This window comes from Gopherus flavomarginatus, chromosome 2 (genome assembly GCF_025201925.1).
Source record: "Gopherus flavomarginatus isolate rGopFla2 chromosome 2, rGopFla2.mat.asm, whole genome shotgun sequence".
In the NCBI taxonomy this organism is placed as follows: domain Eukaryota; kingdom Metazoa; phylum Chordata; order Testudines; family Testudinidae; genus Gopherus; species Gopherus flavomarginatus.
The window spans coordinates 162,186,946-162,214,513 of NC_066618.1; the positions used below are offsets into that span (position 1 = coordinate 162,186,946).

Sequence of the window (27,568 nt, forward strand, 5' to 3'; positions counted from 1 at the left end):
CTTATTTTAAGATGTATTGAAAATGCATTAAAACTGATAAGTACCATTTTAAACATTCAACGTCTGCTTGTGCCAATTGCATTGTATGCCAGAGGGTGGCAGAACTGTGCCTTTGAGAGACAAAATCCACTGCTATGCTACCGGAAGTGGTGTTTCCCTAAAACATCCTTTAAAATAAAGCACTCTCTCAGTGCTTATTTTTAAACTTGAAGAGATGATGGGGTGGGTTAGGAGAATTGGGAATCCAGCCGTTTCATGCACCAGCTTTTTTCACCTCACCTATATTTTAATCTCACCCTTGGTCAGAACCAAAATGTCTATTGAACCTCAGCCATGTTCCTAATCAATATTTCCCTATCACAAAATCACTGCACAAACCAGACTAAAGGAAACCCCTCCAAGCATCATGCATTTTACAAGATAAAAGGTGGGGTTTGAAACATTTATTTGACATGATAATTTGTTTAAAAACAACCCCAAACCCCAGCAAAAAAACAGACTCCCCCCATCTAACCCTCACATCTTTCTGAATTAATGAGTTACACATAGAACCTTTAAAGGCACACTGTCAATATAACATTTCCTCTCCCCCCCCCCGCCCCATTTCAATGTGGTAAAAGCATGTTTTTAAAAAACTCAAGAACATTAGAAAAAATAAGTCTACAATTACAAAACAAAATCCAATGCAAACAGTTGCTTTTAAACAAATAACAGTTCCCCTGCAGTGTTTGCAACCCAAACACTGCAGCACCATGCAATGGAAATCAACAAAGGCTGTTTTGGTCTAGATTACGGTTAGGTTCTTATACCCGGATCCTGTAAGTTACTGATTCTGCATGAGCAAGCCCTTATGAGACCCATTGGGCACTGTGTGGTGTGAGTTCCTCTCTGTGCTCCACTGAGGATGGGAATCTCTTACAGCTGAGGTGCAGTGACTCAGGCTTCTAGCTCTGGAGGCGTCTATATCAATCCCAGGTTTGTTGGGGTGGCTGTCACACTGGGCCAGCTGCAGCCCTGTTGACTTCAAAATGGCTCTGGGCAGACCCAGGGGAAAGCAGCTCTGATTGCAGATCAGAACCAGAAAGTGAAGCGAAACTGATTTCCGTTGTCCAAGTCTTGGCCGAAGAACATAAATAACAGTATGTTCTCTATATTTTGAAAAATTCTTTTCATCATCTACTGTGTTATTTGTGACACAAGGCACTAGTTTATTCGCAACATTTTACCTTGAAGCTGACTGAGTCCCTATAAAGATAAATACAATCAACCCTCCTGTGTTTACACTATTCTCAAAGCAGTTACTCTCATGCCACTTGCTGTAATGAAAGTTGTGTCCATGCCTCACCCTTAAATATTCACTGGGCATCTGAGCTTTCAGGTTTGGGAGAGAGTTACTAACCAGACTTTGCCCTTTCTCTGGTGCTGATGGCAGCAGATCTCAGATGTTTTATGAAGGTGGGTCAGTGTCATTAGGCCTGTTTGACAGAGGGAGAAGCTGAGGGACACAGAGGGGAAGAGACTTGCCCAAGGTTGTGGAGTGGCAGAGCCGAGGACAAAAGCCAGCCATCTTGACTCCCTGCCCTGTGCTCGATCCACTAAACCGCGGTGGGCACCTACAGTCGTTCCACAGGGTGTTAGCTCATTGGACTGATGTTTCAAAAAGAAGTGAATTGCCCGTCTCTAAATGGCTCCAGAAGTTATTGTCTCATCTTAGCAGAGCCTGTGACCACTTTAAAAGCAGCTGCCACACCTCTTGGTCCCTGCTCATATTCCTTCCCTTTCAGTCCCAGCATGTGGGCTGCCAAGAAAAGCTGGCCAGAGGCAGCGCAGCAGGGTAGCATGCACACCTCCTGGCAGCCTCCTTCTTCCCTTTAGACTCCTGGTTGTATGGCCAGCGTACCCAGTTAAAAGCACTCTTCTTCTGATTTCAGATATGCCCAGCTGCACAATGCATGTAATGTTATCAAAGAGCTGCATCATTCCATCCCTGCATGGTAAAATATCTGTGTCTATCTGGAAACCAAAAGGAGGGCTGCTATCTCTATGGAGAAAGGTGTCTGCTAGAAAGAGGAGTGGAGGAGATCCATGAAAGACTTCAAAGGACTCAAGAACACATGGCTAGGTAGCCCAGAGCATCCTCTTTGTATCTCCACTTTCTTTAGGGTCTAACAGCATGGGAAGCTGTTGTTCACGTTTGTTCTCATCTTTCATCCCCGAGTGTCAGGAGGCATTCAAAAGAACTGTCTTCTAAAGCACCAGCCTATGCAACTTGAAGCTGCAGGAAGGTTCCGTAAATGCAGACAAAGAAGCCATCTCAGCTCCACCTCTGTCACATCAACCGCAAGGAGGAGAGTGCTGGTGGCTAATGAGCTCACAAGCCACTGTGGAATCGCTCCCTGGAAAATGGTACCAGATGGATATGCTGCTGTGAAGAGTCCAGACCCGGTAATGCTGGGGTGAGCCCTCCCCCACCCAGCCTGGTCCCCTTGTCTCCATTTCAGTGCCACTGCAGACAACCTATAAAAATCCAGTCAGTTTAAAACCAAAAAAAGAGTTATTGTAACATTGATAACTATGGTAAAAAAAAAAAAAGAGATTCAGAGTTTATTGTGCATGATCCACATGCAGCGTTAATGGTATATATATAGACGCACGGTCTGATATGTATATGTACAGTGCAATGTCTCCTGCCTTTGGGAACACTCAGCGGGTGAAAGGGGCCGATTACATGGCAGACTTCATCTCCCATTCCTGAAAGAGACAGATGGAGAAAGGACAATTATTCCCATGTCCTAGGGGGAAGGGGGTACTAGGCGAGCCAGGCCTTTCCCCCCACACCCAGCATGACTCTCCCTAGCAGAGGAGATGCCCCTCAGTACCTTTCTCTTCTGCAGAACCTTTCCCTTTTCAATGATGACCACAGAGGGCGCTCGCCTCAGGGCGCTCTTGGTGGAGGTGGTGCGTTTCAGCAGAGGTGTTAGGAAGGAACCCTGTGTACAAGAGTAGAGAGAACAGGGGTGGGGGTGGGAGCCCCCTTTTGCCCTTCTTTCCAACCTGTCTGGGGGGTTAGCTGCCTACCCTGCACGGCCTGTGAACAGAAGCTCTAGGAGAATGGTTCTCAACCTGTGGCCTGTGGGCCACATGTGGCCCAATCAGGACAGAGCTGCAGCCCATGTGACATCCTCAGGGCCATATAGGTATTGGATGCAGCCCCCACAATGGTAAATAGGTTGAGAACCACTGCTCAAGGGCCATTCCAGCCTCTGGTCAGACCTGTCCCTCTGTCTAGGGGCTCCCCTCTATATGGAATCACCTCCCCACCTTGTCTAAAGCGAAGAAAGAAGGACTAAGCTAGATCTGACTTTCTCAAGGAACAGGAGAGAAGCAGCAGAATAAGGAGAGGGAAAGAGGGAGAAGAGAAGATGTTGGGGAAGGGATGGGAGAAGAGAAAGGCAGGAAGCCCTAGGACAATCCCTGCTGGTTTCTAGCCCCCAACTGTTCTGTCTCATGGCTGCCCAGTGTCTGGCTCTCACCCTTCCTGCTTCATCCTCCCTTACCTCGGAGCCTGCTGAGCTGGTGGCAGTGGCTATGTGGCCCTTCAGAGACTTGCCAATGGCTAGCAGGTTCATCTCCGAGCCAGCCTTCAGCCTGGTTTTCATCCGGCACGCCCTTTCCAGCTGCCCTACCTTCTCCTCCAGCTTGGGGAAGGCTCTCTTACCTGCAAGAAGGCAGATTGTGGGGCCATGTGAACCCATGTGGCAAGCTGAAGGCCCAGTCCTGCCACCCTGACTCACTCTGGTTTACAGCTATGCCCCGAGAGTCACTGGACACCTGTCATAACCATACAGATAAGGGTAGCATAAAATCCCTCCTTTACATGTAAAGGGTTAAGAAGCTCAAATAACCTGGTTGGCACCTGACCAAAAGGACCAATAAGAAAATAAGAAACTTTCAAATCTGAAGGGGAGGTGGAAGGTTTTGTTGGTGCTCTCTTTGTTGTGCTCTCTCGGGACAGAGAGAGGGACCAGGCAGGAAAAAAACCATCTCCTAAAACGCTACCTGAAATAAGCATTTAAGATTACAAAAATTGTAAGTAATAGGAAGGAAATGAATTAGATTATCTTTTGTTTTAGCTTGTGAATTTTCCCTATGCTAAGAGGGAGGTTTATTCCTGGTTTTGGAACTTTGAAGTTGAGCCTAGTGGGGAATCCTCTGTGTTTTAAATCTTTTTATTACCCTGTAAAATTACCTTCCATCCTGATTTTACAGAGGTGCTTCTTTTACCTTTTTCTTTATTGATTGATTGATTTTAGTATCCTAAAGATAAAGGGTCTGGTCTGTACTTTTATTAAAGGCAATTGGTTAGTATATTATTCTCAGGCCTCCCCAGGAAAGGGGATGAAGGGGCTTGGGGGAATATTTTGAGGAAACAGAGACTCCAAGTGGCTCTTTTCCCTGGATGTTTGTCTAAAGAGCTTGGCTTGTTTAGCCTAACCAAAAGAAGGCTGAGGGGGGATATAATTGCTCTTTATAAATATATCAGAGGGATAAATATTAGGGAGGGAGAGGAATTATTTAAACTCATAACAAATGTGGACACAAGAACAAATGGATAGAAACGGGACACTAGGAAGTTTAGACTTGAAATTAGATGGAGGTTTCTAACCATTAGAGGAGTGAAGTTCTGGAACAGCCTTCCAAGGGGAGTAGTGGGGGCAAAAGACATATCTGGCTTTCAGACTAAGCTTGATAAGTTTATGGAGGGGATGGTATGATGGGATAGCCTAATCTTGGCAATTAATTTGGCAACTGATCTTTGATTATCAGCAGGTAAGTATGCCCAGTGGTCTTAGATGGGATGGGATCTGAGTTACTACAGAGAATTCTTTCCTGGGTGCTGGCTGGTGAATCTTGCCACATGCTCAGGGTTTAACTGATCGCCATATTTGGGGTAGGGAAGGATTTTCCTCCAGGGCAGATTGGCAGAGGCTGTGGAGGTTTTTCGCCTTCCTCTGCAGCATGGGGCACAGGTCATTTGCTGGAGGATTCTCTGTAGCGTGAGGTCTTCAAACCACAATTTGAGGACTTCAATAACTCAGACATAGGTGAGGGGTTTGTTACAGGAGTGGGTGGGTGAGATTCTGTGGCCTGCATTGTGCGGGAGGTCAGACTAGATGATCAAAATGGTCCCTTCTGACCTTGAAGTCTATGAGTTTATAAATCACTTGGTGGTGGCAGCAATACAGTCCAAGGACAAAGAAAGGATTTGTGCCTTGGGGAAGTTTAACCTACGCTGGTAGAAATATGCTTAGGGAGTCATTCAGACGGGTCGCCACATCTGTACCCCAGAGTTCAGAGTGGGGAGGGAAACTTGACAACACCCATGGCTCAACCCTCCCAGCCCTCTCCTGCACTAAGTCTTGCTGATCCCTGGCACAGGGGCAGGGGGTCAACAACCTGCCTGAGGCTGTGCAGCAATCATACCAATTAAGAAATCCAAGCTGTCCGGGGCACCCTTTCTCGCAGGCTGCATCAGCGTCCGCTGAGACTGGAAAAAATCCCGGCTTTTCAGCTCTGGGGCCACCTCTACCCACTGCCTGTTCAGAGACTTGCCCGGGCTGGCTGGAGGAGCAGCTGGAAGAGCATGGGAAAGAAAGGGGTCAAAGGCTGTATGACTGTGAGCACTCAGAAAGGGATTCCCCCTCCGGGCATGCTGAACCAACCTAGAGACAGAGCTGCTCTGTGCCTGGGGCCCAGGGGAATCCTGGACATGCCCAGGGCCAAAGGGGAGGAGCTGTTCTGTAGCAGGCAATGAGAAAAAGAGGGGCACTCCTTTACGCATGTGCCACCCGGAGACCCACTAGAGTCAGCCCATCCCAGGGAAGCAGCGATACCCTCTCAGCACATGCTGTGGCAGACATGGGAGCCGACCAGTGCTGGGACGCTGCCTTTTACCGAGATGAGGCCATGCTCAGCTGCTGTCGGACACAGTCTGCTCCCTGGTGCAGTCACATCCCTGCTGCGCTGGGAGAGGGAGCCTCACACACCTGTCTCCTCCGGAGCCCTGCTCTGGGGGTTGCTGAAGGCACTGTCGGGAAGGGCACAAGGGAGTCTCTGCGTCTGGTCTTGGGTGGCTCTGTCCAAGCTCTGCTGCTGCAAAGAGAAGCCAGTGAGGAGCCTGTGGACAAGCTGGCCAGACGCGCCTACCCAAATCCCCATGGAGTTTCACCAAGCTATGCTGGCCAAGGGGTTGGCCCACTCGCTAGAAACGCCTACAGATGCCGGACTACATGGAGGTTACCAGCTGGTGCAGTATATCCACATTGGAGTAGACAGGGCTGGGGTGTGTCACCGGTGTGAGCTGCCCAAAGGGGTCGTCCATGTAGGTGTTGGGGGTTGGGAATCTCCGCAACAGCAGGCCCCTGCAGGCAGAGCAGAGAGGAAGCCCTGTGATGCTGGGCACCCATCAGGGGTGGGGATTTTCCTTGCTTAGCACCTGAGGCCCATAAGTGCTTCGAACTGGACACAGCAGGGCTTAATGAGTGCTGCCTGGATGCCCTGTGCGTCTGAGCGGTAACACCAGGGGTCTGGACACAACATGGGTTGACCCCAACATGGCTAGCACATGCTTCGGTCATGCATTAGTTCTGTAACTGGGTTCCCACGGCAGTGCCAGATGCAGAAGCAGGCAGGATTCTGTGCCCTGGGGCCCTGTCCCAGGAAAGGAGAAAGAGGAGAAAGAGAGATCACTTGATCGTTACCTGTTAGGTTCGCTCCCTCTGGAGCACCTGGCATTCGCTACTGTCAGCAGACAAGATACTGGGCTGGATGAACCTTTGGGCTGACCCAGTATGGCCGTTCTTATGTTCTTAAGGCACCCATGGGCAGCCAGGTCCCCTGCCTTAGCCGAGGAGGAAGGATAACGGAAAGAAGGCTGAAGCAGGGAAGAAGCTGGGACCACGTGAAGATAGGAAATAGGGGGAGCTGCTCTGAAGAGACACTGTGTCTCGGGGGTGCTGCGGGCTCCTTACCCCACAGGGATAGAGCTGGGTCCATCTCCAGGGACTGAGGTTTCATATACAGAGGCTGGTTCCGCTTCCTTCTCCACCTGCAGGATCTTCAGCCAGATGTCCCTCTCTTTGTCCGAGTGGGTCTGCGCCAGGGAAGGGGACAGGTTGGACCAGGACCATTAGGGAGGGGCCATGGAGATGCCCTCCTCTGGGGAATGGCATCGGCTCCACAGCCACAAGGGCAGGAAAAGGACCAAGTGTGACCGGGCAGAGCAGAGGGCCGGGGAACCAGGCCGGTTCCTTGCTGCGTCTCCCCATGCACAGCACAATCGGCGCGGAGTGCGGCTCCCACATCTGCATGACCACAGCACCATCTGGAGCTCCAGGAAGGGAGGGGTAGATCCAGTTCCTACCCTCTGTGGGATGCTGCCAGTGAGAGCTGCCCCCCTACCACCAGGCTAATGGTCTCTCTGCTACAGTTTGGCTGCGGGCCATGCCAGCACCATACGGGTTAGCATAGCTGCACCACGCACCTGCAGGACAGCGACTTCTCTGCCTTGCTGGCTGATGTGGATGTGATGCTGTCGGTCCGTGTTGGCCCCTGGGGTCACATTGCTGCCCGCCAGCGGCACAGCGTACTCAGGGCTCTCAGTGCAGCTGGGGTCTCTGAACATCCATAGGGCGCCCTGCTCCACCCTGCACCACAGCTTCTGCCACTGGCCATTCAGCAGCACGTTCAGAGAACCTGCAGAGCGCCCCCAAAGCCTCTCGTTAGGCGATGTGCCTCCACTGCCTCCTTCGCCATCGGGGAGAGGGCTCAGCACTGACCCACTCAGCACAAACTGCAGCTGATGCCTGCGTGGGCTGTGGGAAAGGAGCTCAGGAAAGCCTGGGGTGAGAGCACAGACTCTGCATGCAGTTACCCCCACAGCTCTGCCAATGCACCCAGCACCCCGGCTGTTCCACTCCTGGGTCACCTCCCCACCACCAGCCCTTCTGCGAATGCACCCAGCACCCTGGCTGTTCCAGCCTTGGGTCACCTCCCCATCTCCACCAATGCACCCAGTACCCTGGCTGTTCCAGCCCTGGGTCTCTTCCCCATCTCCACCAATGCACCCAGCACCCTGGACTGTTCTAGCCCTGGGTCCCACAGACAGGATGACTGTGGTAACTGATGCTGCACAGAGTGATCAGGCTGGTCCATACCGCACCTCCCTTCCTTGAGATGCAGCCGGCTGCAGCTGGGCTGATCTGGGAGTTCTCCTCATCTGAGTCAGAGCCAAGCTGGGAATCTCTCACCTAAGAGAGACACAGGTGCCACAGACAATGATCACTGAGGTGAGGAGAGTGGATAAGCAGAGGGAATTTCAGGCTGAACATCAGAGATTTCCCCATGGGCAGACCCAGGAGATGGGGAGGCAGCTCCCCAGGGAGGAGGAAGCCCCATCACATGGCACCATTCAAATGGCACAACATGCCATAGGGAACAACCCAGTGCTGTCTGGTCTCACAAGGGCATCTCCCTCCCTCAGATTTCATGGGTCAGGCTGTGCCCTCGGGCACATCCCCAGATCTATGAGCATGTCCCAGGGCAGAGTCCCTCCTCAGGGTTCACAACATTCCTGTGGGCAGCAGCAAGCAGTGACTCACCGTGACACCTTGGTTAAGTCACTCCTCTGTGCCTCAGTTTCCCTGCTGGAACACAGGAACAACGACTAACTTGGGTGGGGAGAGGGGTATGAGAGCACTCCAGGATCCCTGGTAGCAGGGGCTAGAGATGGCTAAGGAACTTACTCACCTGGTGTGAGTTCCTGCCCTGCTCTGAGCTGGGCAATACTGGGGAGCTGTGGGCAGAAGGCCTGCTGAGAGGAGAGCTGCTCACCTCCTCAATCACCTGCAAGAAAGGGACAGCATTACAGCCATTGAAGGGGCAGCTGGGGATCCCAGCCCCCCAGGCACAGCAGAACCCAGCCCCCTCAAAGCAGAGTCATTTCCAAGGCAAGGAATGCACTGCTGGGAGGGTCAGAGCCCCCATGGCTCCTGCAAACGCCTTTCTAATGCAAACTCCTTGTGGAGCCCTGTGTGGGGACGTACTGCAGCTTGGCAAGAAAGGGCACTGGCTTGCCCCACAGCACACTCCCTCCCTACGGCTCTGTGAGATTCCTGGGAACAACTGTCAGCATCCAGCTTGGCCTGCAGGGGGAGCCAGGCCATAACTTATCTGCCAAGCCCCAGGTGACAGGATGGTGCCGGTCCCAGCCCGCAGAGGGCAGGGCAGTGCAGGGCTCTGACTGGACGATGTCCGTCCTCACTTGCAGAGGGGAGTGGGCAGCACATGGCTCTGACAGGATGGTGCGAGTCCCAGCCCACAGAGGGCAGTGGACAGCGCAGGGCTCTGACTGGACGATGCCCGTCCCCACCCACAGAGGGGAGTGGGCAGCGCAGGGCTCTGATAGGACAGTGCCCGGCCCAGCCTGCAGAGGGGAGTGGGCAGCACATGGCTCTGACTGGACGATGCCTGTCCCCACCCACAGAGGGGAGTGGGCAGCGCAGGGCTCTGATAGGACAGTGCCCGGCCCAGCCTGCAGAGGGGAGTGGGCAGCACATGGCTCTGACTGGACAATGCCCGTCCCCACCCACAGAGGGGAGTGGGCAGCGCAGGGCTCTGATAGGACAGTGCCCGGCCCAGCCTGCAGAGGGGAGTGGGCAGCACATGGCTCTGACTGGACGATGCCTGTCCCCACCCACAGAGGGGAGTGGGCAGTGCAGACTCATCTGACATGTAGTCTCACCCCAACAGGAGCTGTTTCCCCGCCCATAGTCCCCCTCGGGGGCTCCCAGGCGGTGGCAGAGGCCACTCTTGACCCTCCCCACTCCCATGGCCCCCATCCATGCACAGCTCTGCCAGGGTGTAACACCTCCAAACCTTCCTCCAGTCCTCGGCCTGCTGGCGGCTCTGGAAGCCCATTACCAGCGTCTCTGCCGCCGCCCCCGTGATCTTCAGCACGTGCTGCATCTTCTTGCTGCGCTTGGCCTTGTAGGCAACGCGGCAGCCGCGCAAGTCCAGCTCCAGCACTGGCTGCAGGTCCTTGGCACACTTGTAGCACTATGGCAGCATAGGGCAAAGGGCATGGCTCAGCCAGGGGTCGGGGGGAGCGCAAGGGTCCGAGACTGGGGATAGCAGGGCTTGGAACTGGAACTCACAACCCTGACCCTCCCTGTGGGGGTGGGGGCTGGAATTCAGGATATAGGAATGGGGGTCTTCATGGTTAGGGACTGGGGGGTCGGGGTCTGGAGGGTTGTGGGTTTAGGGGTCAGGCTTGGCAGGATGCGGGTTAGGGGTTCAGGATCGGGGTTTATGGGGTCAGGGTGCAGGGTTTGCAGGTCTGTGGGTTTAGGTGCTCAGGGTTGGGGGGATGGGAGTTCAGGATTGGGGTTTAGGGGAGTCAGGTTTAGGGGGATGGGGGTTAGGGATGCAGGGTCTGCAGATCTGTGGGTTTAGGGGGTCGGGGATGAGGGTTAGGGGTTCAGGGTACAGGGTCTGCAGGTTTAGGGGTCAGGATTGGGGGTTAGGGGTGCAGGGTCTGCAAGTCTGTGGGTTTAGGGGGTCAGGGTTGGGGGATGGGGGTTAGGGGTTTGGGGTACAGGGTCTGCAGGTCTGTGGGTTTAGGTGGTCAGGGTTGGGGGGATGGATTTAGCGGTTTGGGGTGCAGGGTCTGCAAGTCTGTGGGTTTAGGTGGTCAGGGTTGGGGGGGATGGGGGCTAGCGGTTTGGGGTGCAGGGTCTGCAGGTCTGTGGGTTCAGGGGGTCAGGGTTGGGGGATGAGGGTTAGCGGTTCAGGGTACAGCGTCTGCAGGTCTGTGGGTTTAGGTGCTCAGGGAGGATGGGGGTTCAGGATTGGGGTTTAGGGGAGTCAGGTTTAGGGGATGGGGGTCAGGGGTGCAGGGTCTGCAGATCTGTGGGTTTAGGGGGTCGGGATGGGGGATGGGGGTTAGGGGTTCAGGGTCTGCAGGTCTGTGGATTTAGGGGGTCAGGGTTGGGGGTTACGGGTTCAGGGTGCAGGGTCTGCAGGTCTGTGCATTTAGGGGGTCAGGGTTGGGGGGCATGGGGGTTAGGGGTTCAGGGTGCAGGGTCTGCAGGTCTGTGGGTTTAGATGGCTGGCAGGTTCAGGGCACCGAATGCACTTCAGTTCACCTACCCTTTTACCCTGCAGCTCTTCCCTGCACTCTTCGCCCCTTGGGTGCCTGTTGCCAAGCCCCCTCTCCCCTCCCTCCCCCCGGCACTGTCCTGCACACACACCCCAGCCCACGTGGCCTTCACATCAGGGGCAAGGCCAAGCCCAGGGAAGCCATCTCCACCTGCGAGTGCCCCCACCCCTCTTGGCCTCACCCAATGCTCACCAGCAGGGCGTGTTCCCGGACAATGAAGAGCTGCTTGGCCCACTGCCCAAGCCAGCGTTTCCTCCAGAGGAAGCCGCAGAGCTGAGCCTCGGGGCGAGCAGGAGCCTCAGCGGTGCCGGCGGCAGATGGCCACTGGATGTAGTGCGCACGGTCCTTCACGCAGTCCTCATCCTCACCATATGACTCGTAGTGGCTGCTGTCCGTGTCCCCGCCGCCCGCTGCCCAGAGCATAAGGGTGGCGCTGAGCAAGCGCCTGGCGAGAGTGGAGCTGCTTGTTGGCAAGGGGCCGCCCCAACAGTGCCAGGGGCCTCTGGGCTTGCAATGGGAAGCACGCCACGCCGCAGGAGCTGGGAGCCATGCAGGGAGCCGAGCGGGGCTTGGAGAGCTTACAGTCAATGCCCATGCGGCCTAGATGGAAGAGGCGGCACAGCATGCAGGAGGCGTGCCACAAGCAAGGAGGGTGCTGTAAAAGGGAAGCAGCAAGACGCAGGGGTGCCCTGTGCAGATGTGCAGAAGGCATGGCACAGATGTTGGAGGCGGGGAGGGGGGCCAGGTGCATACATTGCAGCTGATGGGTCCTGGGTGACAGGCATGGCACGGACACATGAGGGGCAACTTGTGTACACACACTGCAGCTGATATGTCCTGCCAGCTGCTCCCATCTCGTTTCAGAGAGGAAGGGGTGTAATGGGGCTGGTTACCTGGGCTCATATGTCCCTCGGGGCTGATGGGCTCTGCCTCCTCGTATGAGTCCTCAGCTGGCAGGCTAGGGAGATGGGGCAGGACACCCAACAGGTTTGTCTAGAAAGAGCAGGGAGAACTCAGCGCAACAGAGCCAGGGGAGGCAGTATCAGGGCATGGGGTGTCAATAGGACTCTGTCTGCCAGTCCCCTGGGGGCCCAGGAGAGGTCTCAGGAGCTGTGCCCTCCCTTTGCACACTGCAGGGCAGGCTCAAGATACCCCCTTCCCCGGGCAGTTGCTCAATCTCCACCTCAGGAGCTCCCTCTCTCCCTGTTCCAGGCTGACGTGGGCTTGGAGCAAGCATGGATCCCCGCCAGCATGCAATCACCCTGCTCCTTGGCAGCACGTCTGCCGACTCAGAGCCCTGCATCTGGACAAGACTGAGATGAAAGAGTCTTTGATGCCCGTGGCTTGGATTTCTGCTTCCTTCACAACTTAACTGCCCCTAAAGTGGCCTCTACGGTTAATCGGCCTCTGCTGCCTTCATGCTGTTTAGCTACCAAATTAACTGCTTCTGAAATCTGTCAGCGGCATCTCGCATTCTGGCACAGGACACCGCTCTTGTTCCTGCCAATTGCATCCCGGGGGGTGGTCCTCTCCCCCCTGCCACGGCTCCTGTTACCTCATCTGGAGCCCACATTTGCCTGCTTCCATCCACATCTGGAAGAGCAGTAGAACTCCGCTGGAGCTGCACATCTGCTCAGAGCACGGGGAAATGCCATCTTGTCAACCAATCCCCTCGCCATGCAAGCAAGAAAACGTCCCACGGTATGGGAATGCACAATATCTCTGCTGCATGCAATGCATCCTCAGCTGCAAGCAGCGGACAGCTTCCCCTGCTGCATCCAATGAAATGTACCTCTCTTCATGCAATGCAGTGCATCCCATGCAGCATGTGATGGAACACGCTCCTGCTACATGCCGTGCAATGTACCATTCTCCATAAGAATTACACTTTGGCTCTGTTGCATGCAATGCAACACCTGCTGTTGGATGTAATGCAACGCATTCTCTTGCGCATGCAACAGATGGTGCTCCACTTCATGTAATGTGTCCCTCCCCTGCAATGCAGCACACCCACTTCTGCTACTTCATACCACGTGTCTCTTGCTCTCTGCAGTACAACAGATCCAATACTGCAGGCACTGCAACACATCTCCATATGCAGGAAAATGTGCCCATGAGGTCCTGCCACGGCCAGTCCCATGTATGGCTGTTTGTCAGGCACTGGACACCTGATCGGGTGGGAGTGACGGAGGGAGTGGAGCCCTCTGCACATCCCTCTCTGGAAATTCCCAGTTTATGCTGCAGACGCTCCTGTTCCCTTCCGGTTCCCCAATGATCTCATGGCCAAACCATCTGCTCTTGTTTGCAGAGGGGCCTGACAGCCTAGCAGCCGGGAAACCCAGCTCCCGCTGCCACAGGCTGGGAGCCAAGGAGGGCCCTTCCCTAGGCCTCAGGCTGGGGCTGTGGGATAGGGAGGCCTCACTATGACCCCTATATCCTGAGCTGCCGAAGGGATGGCAAGGGGTAGCTGGGAGCAAAGGGGCAAGAGAGAAAAAAAGACAGATCCCTGCCCCTACCCTCGGACACAGTCCCCTGAGCCCTTTCCAACCCCAGTCCCTGACCCATGGCCCCGTTGCTGCCTCTAATTCCCCTCCCTCAGCCCGTTTCCCCCACTCGGCCAGTCACCCCAATCCCCAGCCACTGCCCCACGTTCAGCCCCTAGAGACCCTGGGCTGGATTCTGAGCACAGCCTGGAGTCCAAGAGCAGCAGGAGCAGAATCCGGCCACCCTCATGTGTATCAAGAGGGTGCAATCGCAACCCACACCCCTGCTTGCAGCCAACACTGATGCAGCCATGGGGCAAATGGGGGGGTCACATGTGCCTCCCTGCAGCCTGTTTCTGCCTGTCTGGATTCCCCACCAGGGCTGGGGACCCTGCTCAGCCCCGGGGAGGCTCAGAGGAATGACACACACACACATCCCAGGCTCTGCTGGACATGCAGAGCTGGCAGGCTGCATGGGAACATTCCTCCCCACGCTCCCTGCTCCACTCTTTCTGCGCTGAGCGGGCAGCAGGGCCATAGCCCAGGGACGTGAAGTGTTGCTTGGATTATGTGCTGGGTCTCCCTCTCCCACGCCCTGTCACAGCAACAGCCAAGGGCTGGGATGCTCCTGTGCCTGGGGCTGGCCTTCTAGGAGTGGGCACAGCAGGACAGCCACAGTGTGACAGGCTCTCTTGCTGCCCCATGCACTTAGCAGGTGTTGGGACTCTGAAAAGCACCCACCCGCTGACTCCACTCTGGGCATCAGAGGTAACTGAGATCTCTGTCTTCCTTCCTGACCTGGAGTGATCCAGAGACTTACCCTGCCTGGGGAGCACTGGCCATTGGTAGCAGGCGAGTCACACTCTCCCCTTCCCATAGGGTCTGGAGACAAGATTGCTGCTGAGAAAGTAACGATTAAAATAATTTAAACTAGCCACTGGCACCAGATGCAGCCGGGAGGCCCCATTCAGATGCCGCAGGATGCAGAGCGTGCTGCAGCTGCTCTGCTCAGCCCTGCTCCAAACCTTCCAGGCCCAAGAGTGGGCTGAAGATCCTCGAGAGAGAGCGTGAGTCCCGGTGTCGAGCTAGAGAAGCCGGATCCAGGCCCATGGGAGCCGATGCAAGCTGGATCCGGCCTCAAAGCATTTGGGATCATTCAGCCTGCGTCACTAATAGAGCCCAGTTTGCAAACGTGGACCCCTGAGCTGGGCACCCAAATCCTTCAGCCTGGCAGCAGAGTGGGCCTGGCCAGTAGCTGAGTACCCACAATGGCAGCTTGGGCCCACACTCAGTGCAGTTGCCGCCGTGGGGCACAGAGCTCCAGGCTCTCTATAGCAATGGGTAGCACTGAGACTCCCCTCAGAAGGAGTGAGTGTCCCCGCAGGCTGGGGCACCGGGCTACAGTGTTAGCATCTTCTAAGCCAAAGCGGAGAGTCCTGGCCACCATCCCATAGACTGATGTTTCAAACATGCCCAGTACCTCTGGGTGCCAAGCTTTGGGTACCTGCATGCGTCTCAAACAAGGGCAACTGAAATCACTGGCCACTTTTGCATATTTGGCAGAAAATCTGAACCTGTTATTGGCCTCAACCCACCTGGCCTGATTCTGATCTCACGCATACGGTGCTCATGCCTGCACTGCAGTCCCTCTGGCTCCACAGCTGTGTCATTGAGAGCAGGAGCTGGCCCGACATATATAATTAGGAACTCCCGCCCCATGCAACTCCTCTCGCATCCCCCACATGGTACCAACTCCACTGCTCACCTTGGCGTGGGCTCAGGTCAGGTGGCGTTTGGAAGGTGCTGCTCCCAGAGGAGGGCGAGATGCAGCGCATGATCATGTACTCTGCGTCCTCTGCTGTGGGGAAAGAGGCGGATCAGGATCACAGGAGGTGACAGGACTAACACCACAAACAAGTAGGGGATAAAAGCTCTGAGATCAGGCTGCTGCTTAGGATGGGGTTGGGTGACTTGGCGGGCAGGTGCTGGGAGATTCCAGACAATCCCGAATGAACCTCAAATTCTAGGGACTTGGACGGGGATTGGCCTGGAGACTGAGTCCAGCAATGGCTTGTTCATGTTCACTATGCATCATTCTCCTTTGCCGAAAGCAGCTCCAGTCCGGGAGCTGGAGTGAACAGTTTGCAGACACCCCATCATCAGCTGATATGAAACTAGTGGGCAAACCCGTAGGAATAACAGGGATGCTGAAAGAAGATCGGGTTCAGGCACAGGTAGGAAAAAGGGCTAAATGGAACAAGCTCTGGGCAGGCCCAGGGGGACAATCTCATTGGTAAGCAAAGTTACAGACAGTGACAAACTGGATAACCAAAGATCCAGAGAGCTGGACTATGGTGAGCACCAAAGAAGCCATTTGACTGTTTGGCCCAGTTTCCAGGGATCATGGAGAGCCTGTGGTAGGGTGACCAGATAGCAAGTTGAAAAATCAGGACAGGGTGTGAGGGGTAATAGGAGTTCATATTTAAAAAATCCCCAAATATTGGGACTGTCCCTATAAAATGGGGACATCTGGTCACCTTAGCCTGTGGAAATGGACAGGGCTGCAGGAACAAATCTGATCTGCTAGAGAAAGGTTCCTTCTTTTGGAGTTATTCGAATACAGCCGCCCCCATGGGTCATTAGCACATCATCACCTGTCTCTGGATACCTATGCCCAAGCAGCAGGATACATACATGGAGGGCTCTGGAACCTGGAAAGTAGCTCAGCAATGGATTTCTTCTTGGCCTGAGCAATGTAGCTGAGATTCTCCCGGTCCAGGATCAGCAGGAAGGACTCCAGGTCCAAAAGGAGCTTGTCTAGATCTGCAGGCAACACAGAAGGAACAGGGCAGTTACTAGGGGAACCCCATTCGGTCACATCGCCCGCCACTGGGGGATCCCAAGACAGCAGGGTGCTGATTGAGCCGAGCCCCTGGGAATGCCTTAGAGCCAACCAGCAGAGTGCATGGAGCTCTGGGGGTCCAGGACAGGTCAATGCACAACGAGCAAGGCCCAGGGCTGGAGTTTCTGAGACTGGGGCAACCTCAACAAGGAGCAGAGAAAATATCCCTTTGCCCTGCCCTGCTCTCTATATCCGGCCTGGCCCAGAACCGGCTCCTTGCACCCACAGGCCATCTGGGGACTCATTGCTCCCATCTCCTGCACCTGACCCCAGCTCGCAGCACAATCCTGCCATTCAGAGGAGGACACAAGAGGTACCCAGAGCTGCTAGGGAAGGGGGGAGGGTGACCGAAGGGGGCGACAAGGAGAGTATAAGCAGCAGTGGGAGACTGATGGCCCTTTATGTCCACACTAAAAGAGCAGGCTTGTTTGGGGGACTGGACTTCCAGGTTCTTTGAGAGATGAATATGGGGTTTGACTGGCAGAAGGGTGAGTTTAACTCAGGCTCCCCAGTGCATCGCGGAGGGGGGTGGCAGCACTAGGGATGGAACCGGGGCACCCCCCCTTGGGGAAGGCTGGCCAGGGCACATCAAAGATGCAGAGGCAGTTTGAAAGTTCTCCGGTGACATCTCTCCTTTCAGTCCACTTCCCTGTTCTCCCTCGCTGGGCTAGTGATGCTGGGGAATGTCTCTGCATTGTCTCCTAGGGCTGCTGCCTGAACAAGGCTTCTTCACCCCTCCGTCACCCGTGACCCCCTCTGTCAGACAGTGGGGCAATTGTGCCCTGCCACCAACAAGCGCTCAAAAGCCACTGTGCCTTCATTGACATCCCACGCACTGAAGTGGGGGGGGGAAGGAGGGGGCGTTAATATTGCACCAAACAGCACAGCTGATGAAGGCTGGTGTGTTCCCAGTGCAATGCAGAGCATTTGCCTACCACCCCCTCGCATGGCTTGGCAAGAGGAATAAAAGCCCCCAATCAGCCCAGAACAAAGGCAAAGCCCAGGGAGAGCCTGCCTGTCCTGCGCCACAGCAGCATCCTGGGTTACAGGCCTGGATTCACTTCCCATCCTTGGCTTCCTCTCTGTCAGCCTCTGGGGATAATGATATTTGGCATTTCCAAGGCACCTGGCACCACAAGAGGGATTCTTAATGGATCATTGCCCCCCATGCTATGAGAGGGAAACCAAGGCACAGAGCATGGCAGTGACTTGCTCAGTGCTGGGCAGCAAGTAAGTGACAGAGCTGGGAATGGAGCCTATGCTCTCTGCCCTAGTCACTCCAACTGAGCACAGAATGAACCCAGGAGTCCTGCCTCCCAGGCTCATGACCTCCAGACCATCTTTCCTCTCCAGAGGCCCTCCTTCCCCCCTTTACAGGCTTAGCCCAAGACATTTACACTTGGGGGCTCACAGATTGACACCAAAAGAAGCAGCCTGGTTTGCAGAGGGACTGAGCACCTGCAGCTACAACTGACGCCAGCCGAATTTGTGGGCACTCAGCACTCCTGAAAATCTAGAACTTTGGAGATTCCGATCAAACAGAACCTAGACGCAAACCACCTCTTATGTTGGGTTTGCTAATCCCTGTCTGGCTTTGCCTTGTGTCCAAAAGCAATCCCTTGTTCCAGACAGCCTGGCACTGGGATAGCAGACCCAGAAAGGAGCTGTGGGTTTGACCCAAACCTTTGGAATCTGCCCCTGGCCTGGTGATGGCTCCGTGGATTCCTACACCTTGGCAAAGCCATGTTCGAATCCCAGCTCAGGTCACTAGCACAGCGAGTTGGGCAAGCCTGGTCCCCAGCACGGGTTCGGCATTCTCACCACAGCCATTTAAGAGATGCAAAGCGTCATCTGAGCCATAAATGGTGGAAGGGGCCCTCCAGATTGCAACCTCAAACAGGAGCTGTGTCTGCTCTATGTCCCAGCAGCAATTTCTTGCACTCAAGGAACATATGGTGGAGGAGGGGCTTCTTCCCCCTTCCCCAGTCAGTTTACAACCTCACCCCCACCATCCCCATCAGTTTTCCCAGGAATGACACAGAGCAGAGGACACAGCATGGGGAGACATGCAGGAAACACCCAGGTCACTGCTTGCCCACCGCCTGAACTCTACTGCAGAGGCCTGAAATCGGCAGTGGAACCCCAGAGCCTGGCCTTGCTCCACTTCTCGCCCAGCCAAATTTCCTTCCAGGGTGGAGACCTGAGTGGTGCTGCCAGCTTTCCTCATGCTCCCTTCCAGACCCCAGCAGCTCCCCCATCCTCATAGAGAGGGGGCAACACAGACTCCCCCCACTTCTGCTTCCCCACTGCCAGGCTGCTCCTCACCCGCCCTGCCAGACTGCTCTTCTCCCCTCCTCACCATGCATCTGGAAATGTTTTGCGTCTCCCTTCTCGGCACCACTCCGGACGGCTCCAGGCTCCACTTCCTGCTCCCAGCTGTGATAAAATGTTGCAGGCCCGCTGATGAAACCCACTGATTCTTGGCCTGAGGCCCAGGTGGCCTTTTCCTCGTCCCCCCAGCACCGATGTTCCCTCATTGGTTCCCCCGAACGCAAAGCTGCAATTTGCTGCCTGGAACAGTTGCAATGTTGGGAATGCTCCACTAAGCCCATTCTGCCCAGCCACGGCAAGCCTGCCCTAAAGGCCATACCCCAAGCCGCCTCAACCCCCCTCCCTGACCCTACCCAAAGAGGGCATCCTTCACCTCCCAGGGAACCTCCCTGCCCCTCAGGGGGGTGGGACAGGGCTGAGACCAGGCCTATTTTCACTCCATTCCTTGGAACCCCCTCACGGAGGTGACGAGCCACAAGGCAGCCCAAGGGCCCTGCTCCCCATGGCGGTGATGGTGCCCACTGCTCTCAGGGGACCTCACCACCATAGGGAACTGCCGCGTCATAGGACCTGTTGGGAGGGCAGTGCAGGCAGAGCTGTTCTAACCTCAGCTCGCTGTCTCCAGGCCCAGGGGGAGCGGGGGCAGGGTTTAAGATGGCTCCCCATGGCACTTCCCTGATAAGTCTCTGGACAGATCACGGTCAACAGCTTCCCCAGATTCTCCACACACACATACCCCGGCTGGCATTCTCAGAACCATGGGAGGGGCCCCATCCCCCGGGGAGCAACGAGACCCTGCCAGGCCCCTGTGTGGAGGGCAGAGAGGCCCCACAAAGCTCCTGGTATGTGAGTATGCAGGGGCAGCTCCATCTCTCTTCCCCAGATCCTTACGCAGATAGTCATTTATCTGATTAATGAGGAAACATATGTCCCAGGCACACAGCACAGCACCCCCAGCACAACATCCCCCAGGGCACACCGCCCCCCCCCCAGTACCCTACACCCCCGGACACACAGCACAGTGCCCCCAGACACATCAAGCCCTTCTCGGGCACACAGCCCAATGTACCCCTTTCTGCCCACACAAGTTCCCAAATGCATACACCTGTTCTCTCAGTGCATCTCCCAAAACACATAACCTAGCCCTCCTCCCAGCACACACACACACACACCTCAAACACATCTCACTCCTACCCCTCAGCACCTCTGCCACACCCTCTCTTCAAAGCATGCAGCCCAGCCTTCCCCCAGCAGCACCGCGTTGCCCAGCCCAACGGGCCCACGTCCCCCTCTCCTGATCTCAGTGCAACTGGCAGTGGTTGCGATCCCAGCCCACTTGCGAGGGAAGGCCTGCAACCACCCGCCCTGGGGCAGATGCTCAGCCCTGCAGTTTGCCCCTTGCTCCTCTACACGTTTGAACACACGAACAGGCTCCTAATGGCTCTATGTGCCTGCTCCCTAGAAGGTCACACCGTGGGAGCCAGACACAAGGGCTAGTGAGGGGAGAGAATCCATCGCATTCCTCCTTTGCCCTGGCCTGGCACAGTGGGAGATGGAGGAGGAAGTTTCTCATCAGCTGTAAGACTATCTGATGTAAGCGGTCTGCCCCACTGCCTGGGACAGGGCTATAAATGAAGCACCATCCTTACCCTCCAGCTGGGGAGGGTCAGGTCGGCGACTTCTCAAGTCATATTGACAGACCCGTGTTGTTTTCCAATGACATTCCCCTTTCACCTCCATTCTAGCATGCCAGCACATTTCCATCCATGGACACTTGGCTCTCTCCTCCATCTTCCTCACCTACTCGGCTAGGGAATTGCTCATGTCTCTTTGCCCTCAGTCTGTCCAGCCTCTCCTGCTACCACCTGCCCTGGTAGGACAGCGCCGACTCACACCCAGCACCTCATTTCACAATGGACGGAATCTACCGAGACTCGCAGTTCATCCCAGCAGGAAACAGGGAAGGGTTGTTCCGCATGGGCCGTTCTTCAGCCAGTCTCAATGGGGCTCCCACCACTTCCTTTGGGGGCTATTCTACAGCCTTGCAGGGAAAGGCTGCACTGCAGCTGATGGTGTGATTCCCAGCATGGGCAGACATACACGGCATTAGCTGTGAGCTAGTGCACTACAAACAGCCGTGCAGCCATGGCAGCACGGACAGTGGGATCGGCTAGACACCCTAATACCTAACTACAATCTTGCATGGGACTGGACTCAGGTGGCTAGCTTGTGCCACTGCAGCTGCACTGCTTCTTGTAGTGCACTGGCCCAATCAACGCTATTATGTGCCCGGGTACACAAGCTGGAAAATGACGACTCCGGCTGCAGTGTGGATGTACCCAGAAATCTCGCTCTTAGGCAACATCTCCTGCTCTTTCCTTTGCCTTTTTCCAATTTCCCTCGGCTTTAACATTCTCCAGCAGCAGATCGGGTTGCAGTGTTGGGTGGGGAGCAGCCACTGCCCCCAAACATTTCCATGGGGGCAGCTAAACAAACATGAATGTGCCCAGCCCTGTCCTGATGCACTCACACATTGGCTAGCAGCTGGAGCTATATTGGTTAGGATCTAATGCATAATCCAGCCAGTGGGCACACCAGACCTGGTGGTCTGAGAAGGGGGCCATGATCAGTGAACACAGTGTGCACCATCAGACCCATGACAAGTCGTGTGGTAAGTACGTGGAGCGAAGAAACATCCTGGCTTCTTCACAGGATGGTCAAGCAGAGGAGAGGGCTGGGAAAGGTGCCCAAACTCCGTGTGTTGCAAGGATGTTGGAAAGACTGATACGAAGCTGCCAAGTGCGCAGAAGCGAGACAGCCCCCGCTCCCCTCCCACCTCCCCAGTCCTGGCTCATAGAACAGAAGGGTTTACTGTGCTTTATACCCACACCTCGCACCCTGTAGTTCTGAAGGCTGCAGACTTGCTGTCCCATATTCCCCTGGGGCAAGAAAAGCCGAGGTCATATTTCATCATGGGATTCCAGTTTCAGATTCGGCCATGCCAGTCAAGAACACAGAACTGTGTCTGTCCCTCCCACATTCCTCTTTCCCACCACCCTGCTCCCTAATCCACAGATTGGACCACAAATCCATTTGGGCTGGAATCCTTCCTCGCTGCTGAACTGGCCCCTCTATCTAGGATGATAGTCTCACCTCCCTGCCCGGCCAATCTAGCTCAGCATCGTCATCCCCCTGCTACTCCTAATCAGACCAGTGAGTCCAGCCTGGTCTCCACAGCTCTCTGCTGCGCTGGGTCAGACCAATAGGCCCACCAAGCCCCAGTCTCTGCAGATCAGACCAGTGGGCCCATCTAGTCCCATGACCTGCCTGTTGCAGAGGCCAATAGCTGATGATTCAGAAGAAGGTGAAATCTTCCCCACACACAGACCAGAGTCATGCCATGCGACTCCTCAGGAAGGCCTGGCTGCATCCAGGAGAGAGAGCACATGTTGAAGTCCCTTGTAAACGGCTGGGGATGCAGCAGAGCGGTAGACGGCCCAGGTCCCTGGAGAGGCATCAGAGAGGTTTGAGGGGGAGCAAGCACCTGGCTGAGGTAAGCCTGGTTCTCAGCCCTGCAAGGAATCCTGTGCTGGCAGAGGTGGGGATTCCAGCTCCTTGCTCGTCCTTCGCAGAAACCCACTGGCAGGGGTGGGTGGAGAACAACCAACGAGCGGCTCAGAGACTGGGTGAAGAGAAGAGGAGAGCGAAGCGGCTGGCGACATGGCAAAGAAGGGTCGGTGGGTGGATGTGGGAAATGGAACAGAGGAAGAGAGAGAGGTGGGCAGTCAGCCAGCACAGGGGCTGCTGGGCTCCCATAGGGGGTGGCTGAGTGATGCATGATCCCTCTTCTCCGGCCCACTCTCTATGCAGCTTGGGCTCACTTCTCTTCGTATATCATCCTCTCCTTTGGTGCCACCTCCTTGCATTCCCAGAGCCCCAGTGTCCTACCTGGACCCCATCTGCAGCTCAAGGGAGCAAAACGCTCTGACATTGCTCAGCAATCCTGCAGCCTGGGTCAGTCTGGGATTCAACAGGAGCTTGGCCTCATCCATCCTGTTCCCAGCTGCTGCTGCTGCTCCTGCACCTCCCTCCCAGCCTGCCTGACCCCTAGATCCTCCCCAGGCTTGGGCCCCTGCACCATCAGTGGTCAGTGCATGCACCTGCCACGGGGGGTGCTGCAGAGCCGTGCAGAGCCCTTGGACAAAGAGCAAGATACTCAGACGAGAGGGAGGGATTCGGGACAGGGGCGCAAGGGCAGGCAGGGAGCATGGGCAAACTGTCATGGCCTGCAGGAGAGAAAACATCTGGGAGGGGGATGGATTTTGCAAAGCAGGAGGGGATCCAAACATCTGGACTTCCCAAGAAATAGGGCAAGGTGGGAGGGGCGGGGGGAGGATGACTAATTCCCTGCACCTTGTTTAGGGGCAGCAGGACGGGGGGCACTGGGAAGGGGGCGGGTTTCTGGAAATAAAGGAGGGAGAACTTGGGCAAGGGAGACATCCCTGTGCACAGCACAAGCAGAGCCAGCATGCTCCTCCAGGGCAAATCCAGGGAGCCCCTGGGAAGGGAATCCATCCCAGCTCTGCCAGGCCAGGCAGGGGGCCCTGTGCACTGAGAACTCCCTGCTGCTCCCCTCTGGTCTCCCCACCACCTCACTTCCCTCCTTCCTCCCCCGACTCCAGCAGAGTCTGAATTCCTCTGTGATGACATCCCTTCCACTCCCAGCACTGCTCCTCTTCCCCCCCCCCGCAGCCTGGGGGCCACATTTCCCCTCAAGTCTCACCTTGTGCCTGCTCGTGCCTTATCCCTCACAACCCCAGCACCCCGCACCCAGCCCGCTGGCACCCACAGCTACAAGCAAGAAGCCCAGCTCTGACAGGACCTGCCCTGCCATTAACTCTCTTCCCCCGCTCCCCACGTCAATGATGGTCTGTCACAAGCTCATTCAGGGGCTCACCTGCCACCTGGCACCCGGAGAGCAATGCGCTGCAGGAACACATGACACGGGGGTTGGGGGAGGAAGCCACCCAACGTGCAAGGGATGAGCCAGAGCATTTAGCACCCACGGGCCTGTGGGAAGCAGCGCTCCTCCTCCCTGTCAGCAACCGGAGAGCTCTGTGCTCGCGTGCACTGCTTTTCACGTGGGTTTAGTAAGATGGACTTGTGTATGTCTGCACGAGAGCATGTGCATCCTTTGCTTCGTCGCACCTGTATGCGTGCACAAAGGTGTGTGTGCACCCATGTGAGCTCACCCGCTTTGTCACAGGTTTGTGTGCTTGTGTGAGCCCAGGTGGCTGTCTAAATGACAGGGTGTGCATATGGTTGTGTCTACACGCCTACGAGCGTGTGTGCCTGCAGATATGTGCTCACGCCTGTGTGTCAGCGTGCCTGCACTGGTGTGAGCGTCATTCCCTGGCGCTGAAAGCCTGGCTGCTGCAATCCAAGGGGTCTCCGACTCGTCCCTGACAACGCACCATCCACAAACATCCCGGGCCAAGTAAATGCTATAGAGATTGAAAACAGCTGCCTTGGTTTCCATGGCAAGAAAGAGCAGTTGAAGGTAAACGCATCTGCCCCCATTCCCGTCTCCTCCCACAATAGCTGCTGCCTGCAGCAACGTGCCCTGTCCGGGTCCCCATGCCCCAATCCCACATCTAGTAGGCCCCTTACTGGGAACCGCAGGAGCAACTTTTACAGCAACTCAAAGAACAGGAACTGCTGTGGAGCTGGGGAAGTCTAGACAGAGCAGGGAAAGGCACATGGAAAATCCAGCTCCTCCACCAGCCCATTCCTAACACCTCATTCCCCCGCTGCTGTCAGTGATGGCTGGGCCACTGTCCATTCAGACGCTCCAGGTGATGTGCCCTAAAGGCGTGCGCCCACATTCAGGGGAGGTGGGTGCTGAGCTCCCCAGGGAAAGGGTCATGCCATAGACCCCAGTGTCCTGCCTGAGGCTTCCATCACCCAGCCCCAGAGTGCCACGGACCAGCCCCAAGTGCCTTCTCTTTAAAGTAGTGCAAAAGCCAGAGTCACCGGACTCAGTCAGGTGTTGGCGGAAGGATACAGCCTTCCAGCAATGCTAGCAGGAGAAGGAACAAAGCCCACTCATTTATGCAAAGGCTTCACTGTCATCTTGTCGTAGTCCCTACTCCCCCCCTCCCCCTACACAGGTCTGTTCATCTGTGTGTCACCATCTCAGATTGGGAATTCCCTGGAGCAGATGCTGGTTTTATATAGCACGTTTGTGCAGCACCTGGCACACTAGGGCCTGATCCTTGACTGAGATCTTTATTATTATTTACATGACAGTACCACCCAGAGACCGCAAGTGAAATCAAGGCCCCACCCTGCTAAGCACATAATAAGAGACAGCCCCTGCTTTACAGAGCTCACAATCTAAGACGGACAATGGGTGGGAGGGGAAACAGGCAGAGGAAGCGACTTGCCCAAGGTCATCCAGCAGATGACTGGCAGAGTCAGAGATAGAATCCAGGAGTCCTGGCTCCCAGTCTGATGCCCCATCTGCTCGACCGCACTGCCAAATAATAATAGCCTGAGTTTCAGAGGAAGACAAAACTTGGTTAAGCCGGGATGGGACAGGAGATGGCTTTCAGGTGAGCCCCAAGGGCACGTATAAAATCAGGATGCTAAACACTTGCTAAAAGTGTGCACTGCTGCAAGGAAACACACAAACACTCTGCACGCTACAGATCTCAAAGTCCCAGGTCTGTTGTCACCAACAGATTGGCCAGCTCCCTGTGCAGAGCTCGTTTAGCCAGATCCCACCATGGGCACAGGGGTATATCAGAGCCTCTGGGACAGAGCCAGCAGGGTCATGGCAACCTTTGTACAGCCCAGAGATGTCGGAATGCAGCAATCCCCCATCTGCAGTGCACTCCCAGCAACAGCAGAGGGGTGGAGAAAAGGTGAAGGAAGACTGGGATGTGTCTGAGATGCCAGTGTTTTAAGGCCATTCAGCAGCTAGTGCTTGATCTAAATACCTTTTCCCCAGGTCACCTTTAGGGACTGGAAAAGCTGCCAGGAATTCAGATGCAAGGCTCAGAGCTGGGTGATGAAGCAGACAGAACCACCTCCAGCAGGGGCCTCTGTCTGTTCTTTAAAGGGAGATCAGCCGGGATCGGGATGTGACTCCCACTTCCCCCCAGATAAAGTCTCCTCCTGTACTATCACTCCCTATGCAGCAGAAGCCAGGGATGGGGAAACGACCAGTTCTACAGGGATCTCATCTCAGCCCCAACATCCCACTCTGACGCCCAGCGCTGCTGTGGGGAGCTCAGCACATGGATGTGAGACTGTGAGGCCCTCTGTATCCCACACCAGAATGACCCCATTCCCAGGGAAGTCGCTTCTCTCCAATCTCAGGTTCTCCTAATTTGATCTCTGCTTCCTGAGCCATCTCAGCGGCTCAGGGCCTGGACTCCAGCTTTCTGAGCTGTGTTGGCCATCTGCAAGATGACTCATACCACGAAAGGATAAGGGAGGACGACTGCAGAGAAGACATGGCAGTTCTGGAATTCCCTTTCTGGGCAGCCTGTTCCCAAGCCGCAGAGAGAAGGGCTCCTCCAGGCATGGGTCACAGCCCTCTCCCCTGGAGATTCCCAGCCTCCCAACCAAATACCCCAGAGCAGAGAACTGCCCAGGAGTGCTTGCGAATGAGCCCACATTGCAAGAGAGAGGCAGCACCAATGGCATGTTGGCACCGCTACACGTATGTCAACGCCTCGCTCCCAGGCAACACGCAACGCGCACTCAACCACCTGGAAGAGGCACAAGCGAGCTGCTGTCTAACCACACCGGCGGCGGCGGGCACGGGCCAGTCGTGGGGCTGGAGCAATTTGTCAAGCGAGGGGTCCTGACAGCCACTGAGCCAAACCCTGGGTACGACGGGAACCGCTTCAAGCCAGGGAGTGTGGCAGTCCCCACCCCAGCGCCCCTCGTTCCAGCACCTCTGGGTGCCAGAGAGCACAGGCAGAGGTGCTGAGTTCAAATCTCACCCCCTGGCAGCCCCCCACCGCGGTTACCGCCAGCCCCGGGGGCTGGCAAGGGGAGCGGTACCTTTCTGCTTCTCCATGGCGCCGGCTGCAGGGGGGGCGCTGGGGCAGGCTCCTGCGCTGGCCGCTCACATAGCGCCGGGCGCCCTCTCCTCCGCGGGCGCCGGAGCCGGGGAAGCCGGGCGCACAGGAGCGGCGGAGCCCCGGCCCCAGCGCAGCCCATGCCGGGAGGGGAGGGGGCTGGGCCCGGGATTCCAGGAGGAAGGGCCGGCGCCAGCCGCAGACTTCCCGGGGCAGCACCGCCACCTGCAGGGCGTAGCGTCCGGCTGCAGGCTCGGGCTCAGGTTTGGGTCCAAGCTCCCCACAACACATAAGCTCTCAAGACCCGGGTCCTAGGAGCCGCTTGGCAGGTGGGTCTCTGAGCCAGAGTCCCACTGTGACTCGTGTGCCAGCCCTGCTATTTTGCAGTGTGGACACAGCTCACGCCCCAGTCCCGAGTCAGAAGGGCTGTGGCATGCAGAATGCGTTAGCATGGGCCTGGGAAAACCGGGTCCAAAAGGAATGAGAGGCAGGGCACCTGGGTTCATTTTTCTGGCTCTGCCGTTGACTTGCTCTGTGATCT

At 55.8% G+C, this 27,568-nt stretch overlaps 1 protein-coding gene across 3 annotated transcripts; it reads right to left on the reverse strand.

The window, feature by feature from the left end:
- Positions 1–199: 199 nt before the first annotated feature.
- LOC127044795 (actin filament-associated protein 1-like 2) lies at positions 200–27,081 on the reverse strand. Of its 3 annotated transcripts, none has more exons than XM_050939958.1 (18): positions 27,011–27,081; positions 18,963–19,174; positions 16,396–16,524; positions 15,467–15,559; positions 14,522–14,598; positions 12,112–12,211; positions 11,411–11,628; positions 9,937–10,116; positions 8,809–8,904; positions 8,222–8,309; positions 7,544–7,755; positions 7,032–7,153; positions 6,302–6,422; positions 6,048–6,153; positions 5,485–5,634; positions 3,558–3,718; positions 2,880–2,990; positions 200–2,751 (listed from the first exon to the last, which is right to left on the reverse strand). In XM_050939958.1, the coding sequence occupies exons 2-18, from the start codon at positions 19,138–19,140 to the stop codon at positions 2,725–2,727; spliced, it is 2,169 nt and encodes a 722-aa protein (XP_050795915.1). In that variant the 5' UTR covers positions 19,141–19,174; positions 27,011–27,081; the 3' UTR covers positions 200–2,724. The 3 variants fall into 3 exon arrangements, with proteins under 3 accessions (XP_050795915.1, XP_050795914.1, XP_050795916.1); XM_050939957.1 differs by having other exon boundaries at positions 7,544–7,899; positions 14,522–14,601; XM_050939959.1 differs by lacking the exons at positions 18,963–19,174; positions 27,011–27,081 and having other exon boundaries at positions 7,544–7,899; positions 14,522–14,601; positions 15,467–15,556; positions 16,396–16,486.
- Between the last annotated feature and the right edge of the window lie 487 nt (positions 27,082–27,568).

Excerpts from the sequence above, each read along its gene's own strand:
- LOC127044795 (XM_050939957.1), bottom strand. The coding sequence starts at position 19,140 with ATGAGGGAACATCGGTGCTGGGGGGACGAGGAAAAGGCCACCTGGGCC. Across the intron at positions 8,905-9,936 it reads AGGCCGAGGACTGGAGGAAG|GTGATTGAGGAGGTGAGCAG; the intron begins GTTTGGAGGTGT and ends CCTTTCTTGCAG. Across the intron at positions 7,900-8,221 it reads CTGCATCTCAAGGAAGGGAG|GCTTTCCTGAGCTCCTTTCC; the intron begins GTGCGGTATGGA and ends CTCTCACCCCAG.